This window comes from Mustela putorius, unplaced genomic scaffold (assembly GCF_011764305.1).
Source record: "Mustela putorius furo isolate JIRA1106 unplaced genomic scaffold, ASM1176430v1.1 tig00003834_pilon_pilon_pilon, whole genome shotgun sequence".
NCBI lineage: Eukaryota > Metazoa > Chordata > Mammalia > Carnivora > Mustelidae > Mustela > Mustela putorius.
This window is the reverse complement of record NW_025421987.1, coordinates 36,646,578-36,661,046: the sequence shown is the minus strand read 5'-3', so window position 1 is coordinate 36,661,046 and position 14,469 is coordinate 36,646,578. Positions and strand designations below refer to the sequence as shown.

Below are 14,469 nucleotides of genomic sequence, written 5' to 3'. Positions count from 1 at the left end.
TCTCGACACCCAAAAATATATATAATCCAATTAAAAATGGTCAGAAGAAATGAACAGATAATTCTCCAAAGAAGATATCCAGATAGCCAACAGACACATGAGAAAATGCTCAGTATCACTAATCATCAGGGAAATGAAAATCAAAACCACAAGGAGGTATTATCTCATACCTGTCAGAATGGCTAAAATCAAAAAGGCAAGAAATAACAAGTGTTGGTGAGGATGTGGAGAAAGGAATTCTCATGCATTGGGACAGCACTATGGAAAGCAATATGGAGGTTCCTCAAAAAATTAAAAATAGAACTACCCTATGATCCAGGAATCACATTATTTGATATTTACCCAAAGAATACAAAAACACTAATTCAAAGGAATACATGCATCACAATGTATCGCAGCATCATTTACGATCACTAAATAATGGAAGCAGCCTGTGTCCATTGATTAATGAATAGATAAAGAAGATGTGGTATATGTACACACAATGGACTACTATTCAGCCTTAAGAAAGAATGAAATCTTGGTATTTACAACACGGCCATCTAAGTGAAATAAGTCAGTCAGAGAAAGACAAATACCATATGATCTCACTCATATGGAATTTAAGAAAGAAAACAAAGAAAAAAAAAAAAGAAAGACAAACCTGAAAATAATGCTTAACTATAGAGAACTAATCGTTACCAGAGGGGAGGTAGGTGGGGTGATGGGTTGAATAGGTGATGGGGATTAAAGAGTAGACTTACCATAATGGACCAAAAAATGATTTAAAAAATTAAAAATGAATACAAGTTTCAAATTTTTAAAAATAGGTACAAGGAACAACAGGTTTAACAGAGTTTCAGATGCCTTTCTTGGAACTATGGAATCTTAGTTATCTTCTAATACTCATTCTAGTCAGTAAGTTTGACTAATCTTTGATGTCTGGCACGGTCACTTCTGAAATACAACTACTTTTCACATTTTATGCTTTTGTAATTTACTTTCCTTTTTGTTTTACAGATAGTAATTCTTTATTCTTATTGGACTTTTTTTTTTTTTTTTAAGATTACTTTGATAGTATTCCTAGCTCTTACTTGTTCTCCCTCTTTCATTGGGCCATCTTTTCCTGATTTTGAATCGTCCATTTACTTTAGAGATCTCTTCTACCCATATGTGAAAAAGAAGCAACACTCTTTTTCAAAAATTTATCCAAGGAACTGATCATGACATTGCATAAAAGATCTGAAACTTACTGGGACATGAAAATATTCATTAATGAAATAACCATCTACAAAATGAATTTCCACTCAAACATCTTTCCCTACTTAATTCCATTTCATCAGCATTAAAATCTTAGCCTTTTAGTCTTTCATTGGTCATGAAATGTTGTGACCATCCAATAAAGTATGTCAAATACAATGCAAGTATAATGTAAATAGATTATAAAGTGATATTATAAGTCTTAACAAAGATTTTCTTTCCTATATTGATATCTATTTCACTTCTAGTTTTATACTTGCATGTTTCAAAAGGCTTTGGATACAAGAAAATACATAGAGAAAGCAAATTTTATTTCAAAAACAGCGGCAACATTATTTCCAGCCTCACATGCTTTTCCAGAATATAGCAATACCCCAGTAAGAGGTGGAGTCTGTGTCAGCATCTTGCCTTGCATCTTTGAATCTTGAGCTGCTACGTAAGAAAACGTGCTGTCCTGAATTTGCCATGCTGGAGGGCTCATGCAGGGAAAATAAAGGGGAAGAAAGAGAGAGAGAGAGAGAGATCTTCATGAGACAGGACTGCAAACTGCTCCAGCCCCCAGCTGTTTGAGCCTTCCCAACCCATGAACCAGGTAAGTGAATGAGCGTTCAGATGTCTGCAGTTCCAGCCACCATCTGACTGAAATTTTGTGAGAAACTCTAAGCAAGAACATGCTAGTAATAAACGACTGCTGTTCACGTCAGCTGTTAAGTTCGGAAGATTTGTTATGCAGAAATAGGAAAGCAACAGATTTTAATACTTGGAAGTAGGGCGCTACTTTAACAAAACCAAAAACATGGCAGTGGCTTTAGGCCCAAGCTACATGCAACCATTGGAAGGGCTCTGAAGAGAGAGCTAACAACAAAGCTTGATAGACTTCAAGAAGACTTTTGGCACACAACTAAAGGAACGTTAGGAAAATGCTGTCAAAGCTGAAGGAAAGGGAATCTCACCATATAGTGAGAAAAGTTTAGTAGCATTGTTGTCTGTGATGGTACGGAAAACATTATATGTATAATGAAATGGTCTATTTACCTAAGGAGATTTCTAGGCAGAATATTCTTAAGTGCCTACTAAGTTTTCTTTAAGCTGCATATGACAGAGAGAGATGTTCTTTTTTAGTAAAGGAAATGTTTAATATTCTACATCAGTTTACCCTAGGATAAACTGAGAAGTGTGCCCCTTCTCCTAAATTGAAAGATTTTGACAGTTTATAAAGATAAAATTCTGAGAAACCTACATGGAAATAGATCTTAAGGGTTTTAGATCAGGTGGATGGAATATAATGAATCAAACAAAACTCGCTCCTACAGATGTACTATGTCAAGATTCTCGATTCAATATATTAATTTGACTGGCTACTAGTAGCTCTAAGAGTTCAGTTAGATGACTGACATACAGGCCCAAAGATGAACTACACTAAATGAAGGTGAAATTCTAAATTTCTTTGGAATACCAAAGAGGAAAGTATCTTTAGGCTTAAGGAGATCAGACGTTAAAGTAGATTTCTTACGTAAGGTTTATTTTAACCACGCCTCAACTGTACCTGGTAGGCGCATCCTGAGAACATTTCTTGACCAACTTCTGCATGAAATGCATTCACGAGGGGCGCTCTGGCATCCTTGAAGAGTCCTGTGGTGGCTCTTCTCTGTAAGCCAAGAGGGACAGTGCTGCCAATGTAGAATCCATATGTATTTTACAGTTCTCCCCACCTCACTTTTACTCTACACCCTCAGGCATTCTTACTTTCAAGATTACTAACGATACACCTTCATTCTTTCTCTACCTCTGTTCTCAAAAGTTGCTCCTCCTTATGTCCCAATCTAATGTTTTTCTATGAGTTCCCATGTCTTAATTAGAAAAAAGAAATAAATCAGAAAATATGTGCCCACTATCTGAAAAATCTATACAGTATAAACTATTTAAGGTTAAAAAAAATCACATTAAAAAAAGGTTAAGTGACCCATAAGGAAAATAGCAGGAGATTGTCTTCAAATTTGGAGGCATGAATGTTATAATACCCGATTTTGATAATCAAACAAGGTCATCTCCTTTTATTTGAGTTGTATCACTTTGGATACCTACTTCTCGCACCAGTGCAGGGTATTAAAGAATCAAAATTTCTGCATTTTGACTCTTAATACAGTTAAACACTTGCAATAGTGTTTTGGAATTTTTATCTAAAATAAAGGTTAAACTTAACAGAAAAATTCCTTTATCTCTAAACCTCCAAGATAGTGTCAAGAATCATTCCCAAGCTTATGGCCCACTGATATACATCTAAGGGTCTCACGAGAAGATATTTATTATTGGTAATAAATAACATTTCTCCCAACAATAGCTAGCCCCCCAAGGTCCTGGAGACCTTGCTTCCGAAAGTCCTTGGAGACTTACATCATCCATAATCCTCTTTGTCCTCACCCACCCCCAAGTCCACCCCTACTCTGCCTTTAAAAATTCTGACTGTAATCTGGTTCAGGGTCCAAGTCCCTACTCTGCTGTGTCAGGTATACTTGGGCCCAAGCACAAGCTTGTCAAATAAACCCTTGTTTGACTGCATAGGTGCTTGGCTCCTTGGTGGTCAGTCCCTCAGACGCGGAAACTCGGGCATAACAAATCGACTTAAGAAAATCAATATAACTGCAAGAAAGAGGTCTAGATTAACAAAACAATCCTTTATCGCTGGCTGTCACACACACACACACACACACACACACACACACACACACGAATGGAAGCAAACCACTTTAACCAATGTAGGACGTAAGACAAAGAGATTATAATCCAAAAGCACTTGATACTTGCCATCCTGGAATATTGCATTTTGTTCCAGAGAACATATTTCATGAGAAATACTAAATTAGAATTTTCTCAGTGGAGAGAGAGACCAGGGAGGGAACCAAAACTATATCCTAAAAAAACCAGTGAAAGATAACTGGGGCACAGTCCAGTCAGTTGTAGAAAATAGTGAGAACAAGTCAGAGAGCTTGAAGTATTGGGAAAGCTATAAAACAGTTCCTGGAAGGGTTGTTGTAAACATTTAAGGGACGTATGAAAAGTATCTGGATTAAAAGAAATTATGTTAATAGATGCAGCTTTAAATGCTGAAAGGAATTTTAAGAATTATAGAAATCAGAATCAGGACTAAGCTGGAAAGAGGCTAGATTTCTAATTTTCTAGGAATTTTAACTATCAAAAATGAAATCTAGTACCTTATGAGGTAGTGAAATTGCTAATGCAAGTGTTTTAAGTTGAGGCTGAGTTACCACCTTCTTAGATATTGTTGATGGAAATCTTGTCTTGGGTGGGAATCTGGGCTATGAAACCGCAAACGACATTTTCAGCTCCAGGGCAACGACTCCCATTTGCCTTATGCCACCCGGACTACTCTCTTCCCTGGCAACTTAGCTGACCCATGATGTCACATTCCCCATTTTTTTTTTTTTTTTAAGTACCATGTGGATCATAGGCAGTTAGTTAGTTCACTACAGGGGGCTGGGAAAAAACTACTGTTAAGCACAGGATTACTCAGTTATAGAAAACTTTAAAATAAAAATACAAATGGGTCACTTCTTGTGGAGCCAAGAACCATATCACATATTCATTACAAATCCTTTTTGTAAGAATTTTAATGAGGACAGTTTTTGGCATTTGGGCTTCTAATCACATATAGTAACATAGTACTATAAGAATAGTAAATAATGAAAACTATTGAGCAAACATGGAAAATAATTCAAGTATAAATTAATTGTGTAAAATTAAATATAAAAGTAGACTTATAAGTAGGAATCATTACTAATTATGTCAACATTTAGTACTTTAGACTTTAGCCAATCTAATGGGAGTGTAGTGACATTTCACTGTGGTTTAATCTGTATTTCTCTTAGTACTGTCAAGCTACAGTACCACAATGGTGTCAAGCTACTTTTCCTGTGTTAATTGACCATTAGCATATCTTCTTTGATAACAAGTCTATACAAATCTTCTATTTTTTTAATTGAATTGTTGTCTTCCTATTATTGAATTTTAAGACTTCTTTATTTATTCTGGATATAATTCTTTTGTCTGATCTATGTGTTTCAAGTATTTTTCCCCTATCTGTGGTTTCCCTTTGTCTTCTTAATGGTATCTGGAAGATCAAACATTTTTACTTTAATGATGCCTAATTTATCACTTTTATTCTTCTATATTCTATATTTTTCTGTTCTCGTACAATTATCATGTTTAGCATATGTGTGTGTATGCACGATATATGGTTATACAGTTTAACATGCAGTACCTAGCTCAGCGGTACAAAACCACAGTAACATTTTCAACTTTGTAGCTACTTTTCCTTGAATAGAGCCTGCAATTTCTCAGGTTCTACTTAAAAATAAAGCTGTTATTTTACATCATTTTTCTAAAGGGATATTTGTGGTTTCCATGGGAACATATACATCAGTAATGAGGAATTTAAATGTTTCAAACAAATACATTTACATGGCATCTCTTTTAATAAACAGGATTGATAGCCTAAATAATTACTGCCCACCAAAAAGCTGAAATTGAGATTATTACCTTTTGTAAGTGCCAATGAATTTAAAGTAGGAATCATTATAAAGCTAAGTATTTCCTTTTAAAGACCTTTTACAATTCTCATTCGTCTAAAGTTACTTAGGTGTAAGAAATATTCTGCAGTTAGCAAGTTTTATATCTCATCTAATTTTCATTGTAGTTAAAGCTGCTGTAAAGATATCATTCAAAGCTTCAGTATCTATGTGAGCTGTCAGTTATAATTGTAAACCAACCATAAAACAATGTATAATTTGCATTTACAGAAGAGAACTTTTTTCTTCTTTAAAAAGAGGCAAAAAAAATTTTTTAAGTAATTTTTGCTTACATCAAATTGCTTTTCATAAAGACTCAATAGTGTCTGAAAATGCCAAAAGACCTTGAAATTAAACTCAATGGAAACATGTACAGAATAGAGTTGGCTACCTCTAAAGTACGTGCTTTTGGTAACTCATTAGCTAACTAATCAAATATATAAGTATATATATATATTTTAAGTTAACTACACATACATATTTTATTTGTACACTCAGAATCACATTAAGATATCTATGAATATGGCTGGTTCCAACTAACTCCAATGTTACATTTTAATCTACCTCCTATATTATTTTCTTAAGGTAAAAAAGAAACAAGAGAAAGGAGTAGGAGGGCCTTAAAATTAAACTTGATTTCCAATGTAGAAATGCCTCCAATAAGATACAACAAAAGAGGATAGTGGAGTCCTTTAAACAAGAACAGTTGGGAAATGTATTTGACCTCTTGATTATCTGTCCCATTATCATATAGACCTAATTACTGGAGAGGTCTTCTTTATCATAAGTATTCAAATCTATGTTCTTATCACCTTCTGATCCTAATTTTGTTGTCTAAAACTACAATGAAAAATACAGTCCCCAAATCAATTTAACAATAGTAAATAATCATGGAGCTTAGCTCTGTGTGGGGGTAAAAAAGAAAACAGAAAAGCAACTATGTAGTCATAGATATGCTAAATGAACTTGAAGCCAAGGAGAGGCTGCCCCAAAATGTGCCACTTTGTTATGCATATTATTTTGAACTGAAAAAAATGAAAGCCTAAAAGATTCAGGAAGAAAATTTTGCCTTTCCAGTCCCTTCCAGCTGCCAAAAGAATTCAGATAGGAAGACAGCTATCACCATAGATACGGAAGATAACTACATTACAAAAGGAACTAGGTACTAGATCCGGAGAAACCGAGCAAGCCCTGTTTGATCGAAGTCTTCTATGTCCCATTGTTTCTAAGTGGCCCAACAAATAATGTGTTTACCAAACATTTACTCTTTTTGATCTTCCTGATCTTCCTGTGAATTGCTTTCCTTCCCTTTGAAGTCCCAGACCCCTCCCCCTTCTCCCAAGTTGAGAATGACAGGTATACCACACATTACCAGGCTCTCTTTGTAGTGTCATGTTTGCATGGATTCCTGGTACATACAAAATTGAATTTGATTTTCTCCTGTTAATTGATCTCAGGTCAATTTAATCCTTAGTCCAGTTAGAAGAACCTTGTAGGGTAAAGAAAAATTTTTTCCTCCTGAACAAACTCAAGCTGGGTCTCAAAAAACAAGAAACTGACCTAAGAATTCATCATAAGGAATGATCCCTTCTTACATCTGCATTTGCTAGTAATCAGTACACAAAGATATGTAATGGGAGGTGTTTGTAAATATGGAAATGATTATAATAAAATGATTTTTAAAAAATAAAGGCATCAAAGATTCAAACTAAAGTGCTACTCTGGATAAGTTTCCCATCCCTCCCAACAATATCTTATTAATTCCTCAATAATAAAATGCTATTTACTCTGAAATACAAATTAAACTTTTAATTCACATGTCCAAGGAAACAGATGCTACTTTGAGGCTTATTTCTTCTTAGACTCTAATTCTCAAATAGCAAGCAATATTTTAAAAAACAAAAACAAAACCATGGAGTCAATAATAGATTAACTGCTTGCCCCACACATATTTCTAATTAAGCAAATATTAGTAAAGCAAACAAAGGAGATTACTGTACATAAAACTGAGGGAACAAACATCTTGGTTGAAAATATGTGCCAAAGAATCAACAAAATAAATTTGGGATTTGGAGTCCTGCCACAATCAAGCTTAATCAAACCAGTGGTGAAAACATTATCTCTGAGGAAAGAAAGTGGTAATCCTGTTTACTATCAGGCCCAGGAACAAGAAATTTGCATACAGTAGCTTGTAAATATGGAAAGTTACCTGACAAGATGCCAAGACACACTGGGTGAGACAATCACATACTCATATAAGAAAACAGAATAATTTAGTGGCTCTAGGTCAAATGACTAAGGTTAATTTACTCAAGGATAAATTGTGGTCTTGACTACCCAAAACAAACTCTTCTGGATGTTTTTCCATCTATTAGATTTTTTTTAGTTTCTTAATTTGGGGCATTTTAAAAACTTATAAAACAACAAGATATTGAATTTAATTTAGTATTTCTAACTGATGTCTAATTTGTGGCACTTTTAAAAAAATTAAGGCCTATGTTTTATTAGTAATTTTTTTTAAACCAATGAACTTTAGAAACATTTAAATTAGTTAATTCAAACATGCTTTCTTCAAACTTAAGAGGTTTCAAACATAAATTTTAATGAAAATGTTCATTCTAATTTTATCTAAGATATGTGAATAGATTCAAAAACAATCAAAAGTATGTTAAGTATTCAGGGGCTACCTAGGGACTCAGTTGAATGTCTGACTGGATTTCGGCTCAGATCATGATCGCAGGGCCATGAGATTGAGCCCCACATAGAGCTCCACAGCTGCCTCCATGCTCAGTGGAGAGTTTGCTGAAGATTCTCTCTCACTCTCTATCCTTGTGCCTCCCCCCAACCCTATGTGTGTTCTCTAAAATAAGTGAATCTTTAAAAAAAAAAAAAAGTATTCAGTAAATCTGTCATGAAATGAACTGGTTTCAAATGAAGTGACCAATTACCCATGTTCTGGTTTTTCCTAAAAATGTCTTACACTATTTTCTAGTGGAAGGGCTGAGGGTAGGCTGCCCCAAGATGGGTCATTTAGGCATGTGGGTTATTTTGAGCTGAAGGCTATCAAGACTGTGTGCTCCAAGAGAAAATTTGACCCTTCCTTAACTATACAGAAGAATCTAAATTATACAGAGAATAAGGGTTATTACCAGAGATAGATTTTATCTGAGTAACCTGTCTACATGGCAGGACAAATATTTATTTACCAAACATTCTTTTTCATTTTCCTGTAAGTTGCATTGCTTCCCTTTAAGTCACTGAACCCTACTCTCTTTCTTCTTAGTTTAGAATGACATATACCTCATTTTTCTTATCTCTGGAACTTCCATGTTTGTAGGGATTCCCTATTAAATTTTATTTTCTCTTGTTAATCTGTCTCATGTCGATCTGATTTTTAATCCAGCTATAAGGATCTTTGAAGGGATAGGAATTCTTGTTCCCTAGTTACTACACCATTTTATGAAAATAAAAAATTAAATAAGTGATATAATTCATAGCAAGTCATAAAATTAGAACCCAAGGTTATTCTCTATTTCTTAGAGTTCTCTAAATAAGATGGCTATCTCCAATTACACTTTGGAAAGTGACTATCACAATACAAGTACTTTTACAAGTACTTATGTTCACACTGGTACATTTTTTTCTAAGTTAAATATTCTTATCAGCTTAGGAAGACTTTTTTTTAGAGGAGGCTGAGATGTAAGAGCCATTTTGACTATGGGAAGAAAGCACTTTGAATTTAACGATCAGAAATGGAGGAGGCTATTAAGGAACTGGGGTAAAGGCATGAGACTAACAAGTCAGATGTACTAGGGAGATCTCTCAGACAAACAGCAGTCTCAAAATTGGGGTTGGTGCACTGGGGCACATAAATGTGAAATCAAAACATTCCTGGAAATGCTGGGATAAAAGATTGCTCTGCCAATACCTAGGAGAGTTTTGATAATAATAAATAGCCTGAGAGAGTTTCCCCATAGTATTTTAATGTCAACAGGTAGTAACAGATATTAGTAAATTAATTTCTATTATTAATCTCTGTTACTATTCTCTGCTAGGAAATCAAGCACTGTGAGGGGCATCAAGACCCCACTGGCACTGCACACATCACAATTTGAAGGCAGATGCCTAAAACGACTCTCCATTTAAGTCAGTTTGATTTAACCTAGGACTCCATAATTGAATCTACTTTAATGAAAGAGTGTTAAAAAAGGGGGAAAAGGTCGCTCAGCAATGCTTACCATCATTCATCAAATGAATGAATGAACAATGTAAGTTTAGACATAGTGTTAACATTTAACTTAAATAATATATTATTTACATTATTCTCTCAAAAGCTCATAGGGAGCCTTTACTCATTTCTTGTTTGTTGTAACTTGTCAAAAGAACTTCAGGAAAACAAAACAAAACCAAACAAAAAGCCCCACAAACAAACAAACAAACAAACAAACAAAAAACAATTGGCCAGGACTAAAATCGAGACTAAGTAGTCAAATTTAAAGTAAAATTAGATTAATGTCCATGTAAAGATTTAATTCACAAATAATGAAAATGTGTATTTCCTGAAAACAATTTACTTTGTTTTGCATATTTTAAATAACTCAGTTCTCTGTCCAAACTTTTCTACATAAAGAGGAATCACCTTCCAAGGACCCCTAGGTGACTGAGTCAGTCAAGCTTCTGCCTTTGGCTCAGGTCATGAGCCCAGGGTTTTAGGATCCAGCCCCACCTTGGGGAGTTTGCTTGTCTCTCTCACCCCCTACTCATGTGCATGCTTATTTCTCATTAATAAATAAAATCTAAAAAAAAAAAAAAAAAAAAAGTAATCACTTCCAAAAAAGGAAATCATGACCTTTTAAATAAAGGCGACTATTAGGTCCTCTAAAATTTGGGAGGAAATTTCACTCAGCCTAATGCATTTAACTTCAATAGTTCTTTTACTTTGACTTACTCATGAGTCAGTCATGAGTTGCCCTTAATTAAGACCTATAGTTTCCTGATGGCAGTATGAATTTAACACGGGTATCAAATAAACCACTCAAGATTTCATGTTCTGATTGTATCTCAAGTATGAATAGTCTAAATTTAATTCTTTACAAAAACCAAGGAAAATAACACAATTTAAGTAAATTAATGGTTAGAATACTACCTTTATACCTGAGTTCCAAGTAGCACTGAGCCATTATTTTGTTTCCCCAAAGTTTAGTGTTACACCTGAGTTAATGGTTCAGACTTTAACATACTTTATGAGGTACTTAAAAAACATTTTGGTGATAACATTAAAAAGTTGAGGTTCATTTCCAGTTATTATGGATAGTGATAATTCTTTGGAAATGATAAATTATTACAGATTGAGATCTTGGTTATATATCTTGCTTAAAAACAATGATAGACTGGCTATAAAACTTCCAAACTGTTTAAAATAAGCTTTCTAGATATTACACAGGTAGAAGGATGAGGTAACATTGTATATAAATTCTGACATCTTTCATGTTCCCCCAGAATTCCTGGAATTATCCTCAACTAGCTTGGGAAATTCCAACTTCATAAACAATTTTACTATCTCTGCAACTCAACAATGACTGAGTAGCCTCTACACAGAGCAGTTTATCAGATCTCAAGAAAGATTACAAAGGCAATAGTAGTCATGGTTTTCAATTCGAAAGACAAAAAGTAGAAAAACGGGAGAACCACAAACATATTTGAGAATAGGGAGTATGCAATTTTTATAATGAATTAGTTCTTAAAACTCAGTGTTAAAGATTTGAAAGGAAGAGAAAGGATAGTATATTTATAACATCAAACCAAGCGGAATTATACTATATAAAGTTTTATGAAAAGGTGTGAATTGGCTGTTCTCTCTTCTGGATTGTTCAGGGTCTCCTAAAAGGCCAACATTTTAATTTTCTTATATTAATCATTTTTTTATTTATCCATTTATTTTTTGGTTATTAAGTATTGGTGGCTAGAATGAAGCCAGTTCTTTTTGATAATTTAAACTTCATAAAATAATTCAGTCAGTAGGAGAAATAGTTCTGAGTGTACTATTGCATACCCAACTTTTTCTGTTTCATTTTTGGTTTTGTTCTCCTGTCTTTATGATGGGCCGGCTGGGAAACCCGGGCTCCAAAATGGCGGATCTTCCCGCCAACCCTCTCCAAGATGGCGGACTTTCCCGCCACCCTCACTGCAGCCTCCGCGTCACCGCCGCCCCATACCCTCCGATCACCGCATACCTTGCTTTATATGGACGCAAGGCTATGCCCTACCTCAACCCGATGAAAGGACCTGGCCAACTCCCTCCCAGCGCGACTTCCCCGACTCACCATCTCTCTCCCCCCACTCTCTCTCTGAGTCGCGGAACCTCGCCGGAGGGTGCTTGCAATAAAGTTCATCTCTCGGATCCATTTGCCTCGTAGGCTTTTTTTCACTATCATCGGCAGGAGCAACCTAACACTTTATATAGTCCTAACTCACTCAGGCAGTTCAGCTACAAACCAGAAACAGACTGCAATGAGAATGAAAGTCCTAAGTTTTTAACTTCTTTGAGAAAATCACATAATCAATGTGCTGATACTGGTAATACCACTAAAAGTACTGACGTGCAGTTAAAAACTCAGAAGTTTTATCAGTTAGAAATCATCACTCCAGGTTTTCTGGATCAGTGGTGGTTTATATGTATACAGTAAGTCTAAAATAAATTTTCTTAGAGTAATTCTACAATTTACAGCAAGTCAAAATAACTCAGTCTCAACCTTCTTAATTGTAATAATATTATTAGATTCCATTTGATTCTACTAAAAATAAGTGAACAATATCCCTCTAAAACATTTTTTCTCTGTGATAATTACTGTTTAATACAGAGATGAATAAAATATATAAAAAGATAGTGGCTAGTTAGGTGCTATGGGCCACAAAACACTATTAGAGGAGCCAAGTCTTCCTAATTTCCATATTTCTCAGATGAGGTGAGAACTACTCATACTATGTATATATCCTGAAGATACTAGATACTGAAAGAAACTAGTGACTAAGCAAAATTACTGTCTTTAAATTAATTAAATTTCCTATTTAGTTATGAAGTTTATACAGGAAAAATAAAGAAATAATGTATCATAAAAATGTTTTAACTAATATTTTAATAGCAATTAGCAAAAGTAGGTATTATTTCCCCTACCCCACTGAAGAAAGCATGGCCTCACAGTGTCATCATGTATCAACTTCATCAAAATTAAAAAATTTTTGCCCTTCAAAAAATCAGTTAAGAGTATTACAAACAAGAGAATGATAGAAAATATTTCCAAATCATGTATCTGACAGAAGACTAGTCTCTAAAATGTCTTATTCTATTTGGGCTGCTATAACAAATTACCATGTACTAAATGGTTTAAAGAACATTTATTTCCACAGTTCTGGAGGCTAACATTTTAGTTCTTGGTAGACGCCCTCTTCCTGGTTTGTGATGGCTACATTCTTTGATCTGCACAGAGCAAAGAGCAGAGAAAGAAGTTCTCCCTTGTCTCTTCTTAAAAGGGTGCTAATCCCATCATAAGGGCTCTACCCTCATTACTTAAAACCTCTCAAGGGCCCCACCCTCCAAATATCATCACACTGTGGGTTAAGGTTTCAGCATGTGAGTTTGAATACATGTTTGGACACAAACATGTAGTCTATAATAAAGCACTTTCAAGATTCAACAATAAGAAAGCAATTCAATAAAAAAATGAGCAAATATTCAGACACTTCACCAAATAAGTTAAATGGATGACAGATCAACAAGTAAAAAATATGTTCCACATATGAGTAATTAGGAAAAACATACAAGTCAAAATCAAAATGAAGCACAACCACACATCTATTAGAACATCTGAAATTTTAAAAGTCTGATCATAACAAATGGTGGTAAGGGTACAGCGCAACTCATACACCGCTGGTAGGAACATAAACAGGAAAACTGCGGAGGATGACAACTTGGCATTTTCTTAAAAAGTTACACCTTTTAAGTTGCACTGACCATATGATCCATTGATCCAAACCTAGATGTTTACTCAAGAGAAATGAAAACATATATTTATGCAAAAACTTCTATACAAATGTTCATAACAGCACTGCTTGTGATAGTAAAAAAATGGAAATGGTGCAAATGTCCATTAATAGGTAAATTTAAATAAAATGTAGTATATCTACATGGTACACCTATCTAAAAAAAATAAACCACTGACCAACACCACATGAAGGAATCAAAATCAAAACCATTATGATGTGGAGGGAAAGAAGTGACACACACACACACATACACACACACACACACAAAACAAACAAACAAAAAAGGATTATATGATTTATTATATAAAATTTGTGAACATGTAAATTAATAGAGACAGAAAGTACATCTAGTGTTTGGGTCCCTAGGGATGTGGAAAGGGAGCAAGGGCATGACTAGAGGGTAAAATACAAAGGGGCATCAGGAAACTTCTGAAAATGATGGATACATGCACCTTTTTAATTGCAGTTATGTTTTCCTAGTGTGTATGTATATTCATGAGTATATTTGTATATTGTGTTTGTGTATTTTATGTAAAACTATCAAACTCACACTTTAAATATATACAATCTGTTGCATACCAATTATAAAGTTAATAAAGTT

At 34.5% G+C, this 14,469-nt stretch overlaps 1 protein-coding gene across 12 annotated transcripts in view; it reads right to left on the bottom strand.

The window, feature by feature from the left end:
• NECTIN3 (nectin cell adhesion molecule 3) overlaps positions 1-14,469 on the bottom strand; it is a 133,177-nt gene that overhangs the window by 25,249 nt on the left and 93,459 nt on the right. For 3 of the 12 annotated variants that reach the window (XM_045088325.1, XM_013060890.2, XM_013060896.2), the window contains exon 8: positions 2,786-2,887. The exons of 3 other annotated variants lie outside the window; for them this stretch is intronic. In XM_045088325.1, coding sequence (XP_044944260.1) covers positions 2,786-2,887 — 102 coding nt within the window. Of the gene's footprint in view, positions 1-1,489; positions 1,716-2,785; positions 2,910-14,469 lie in introns of those variants that run through there. 6 more of the 12 variants (XM_013060893.2, XM_013060894.2, XM_013060891.2 and 3 more) reach the window with 5 other exon arrangements.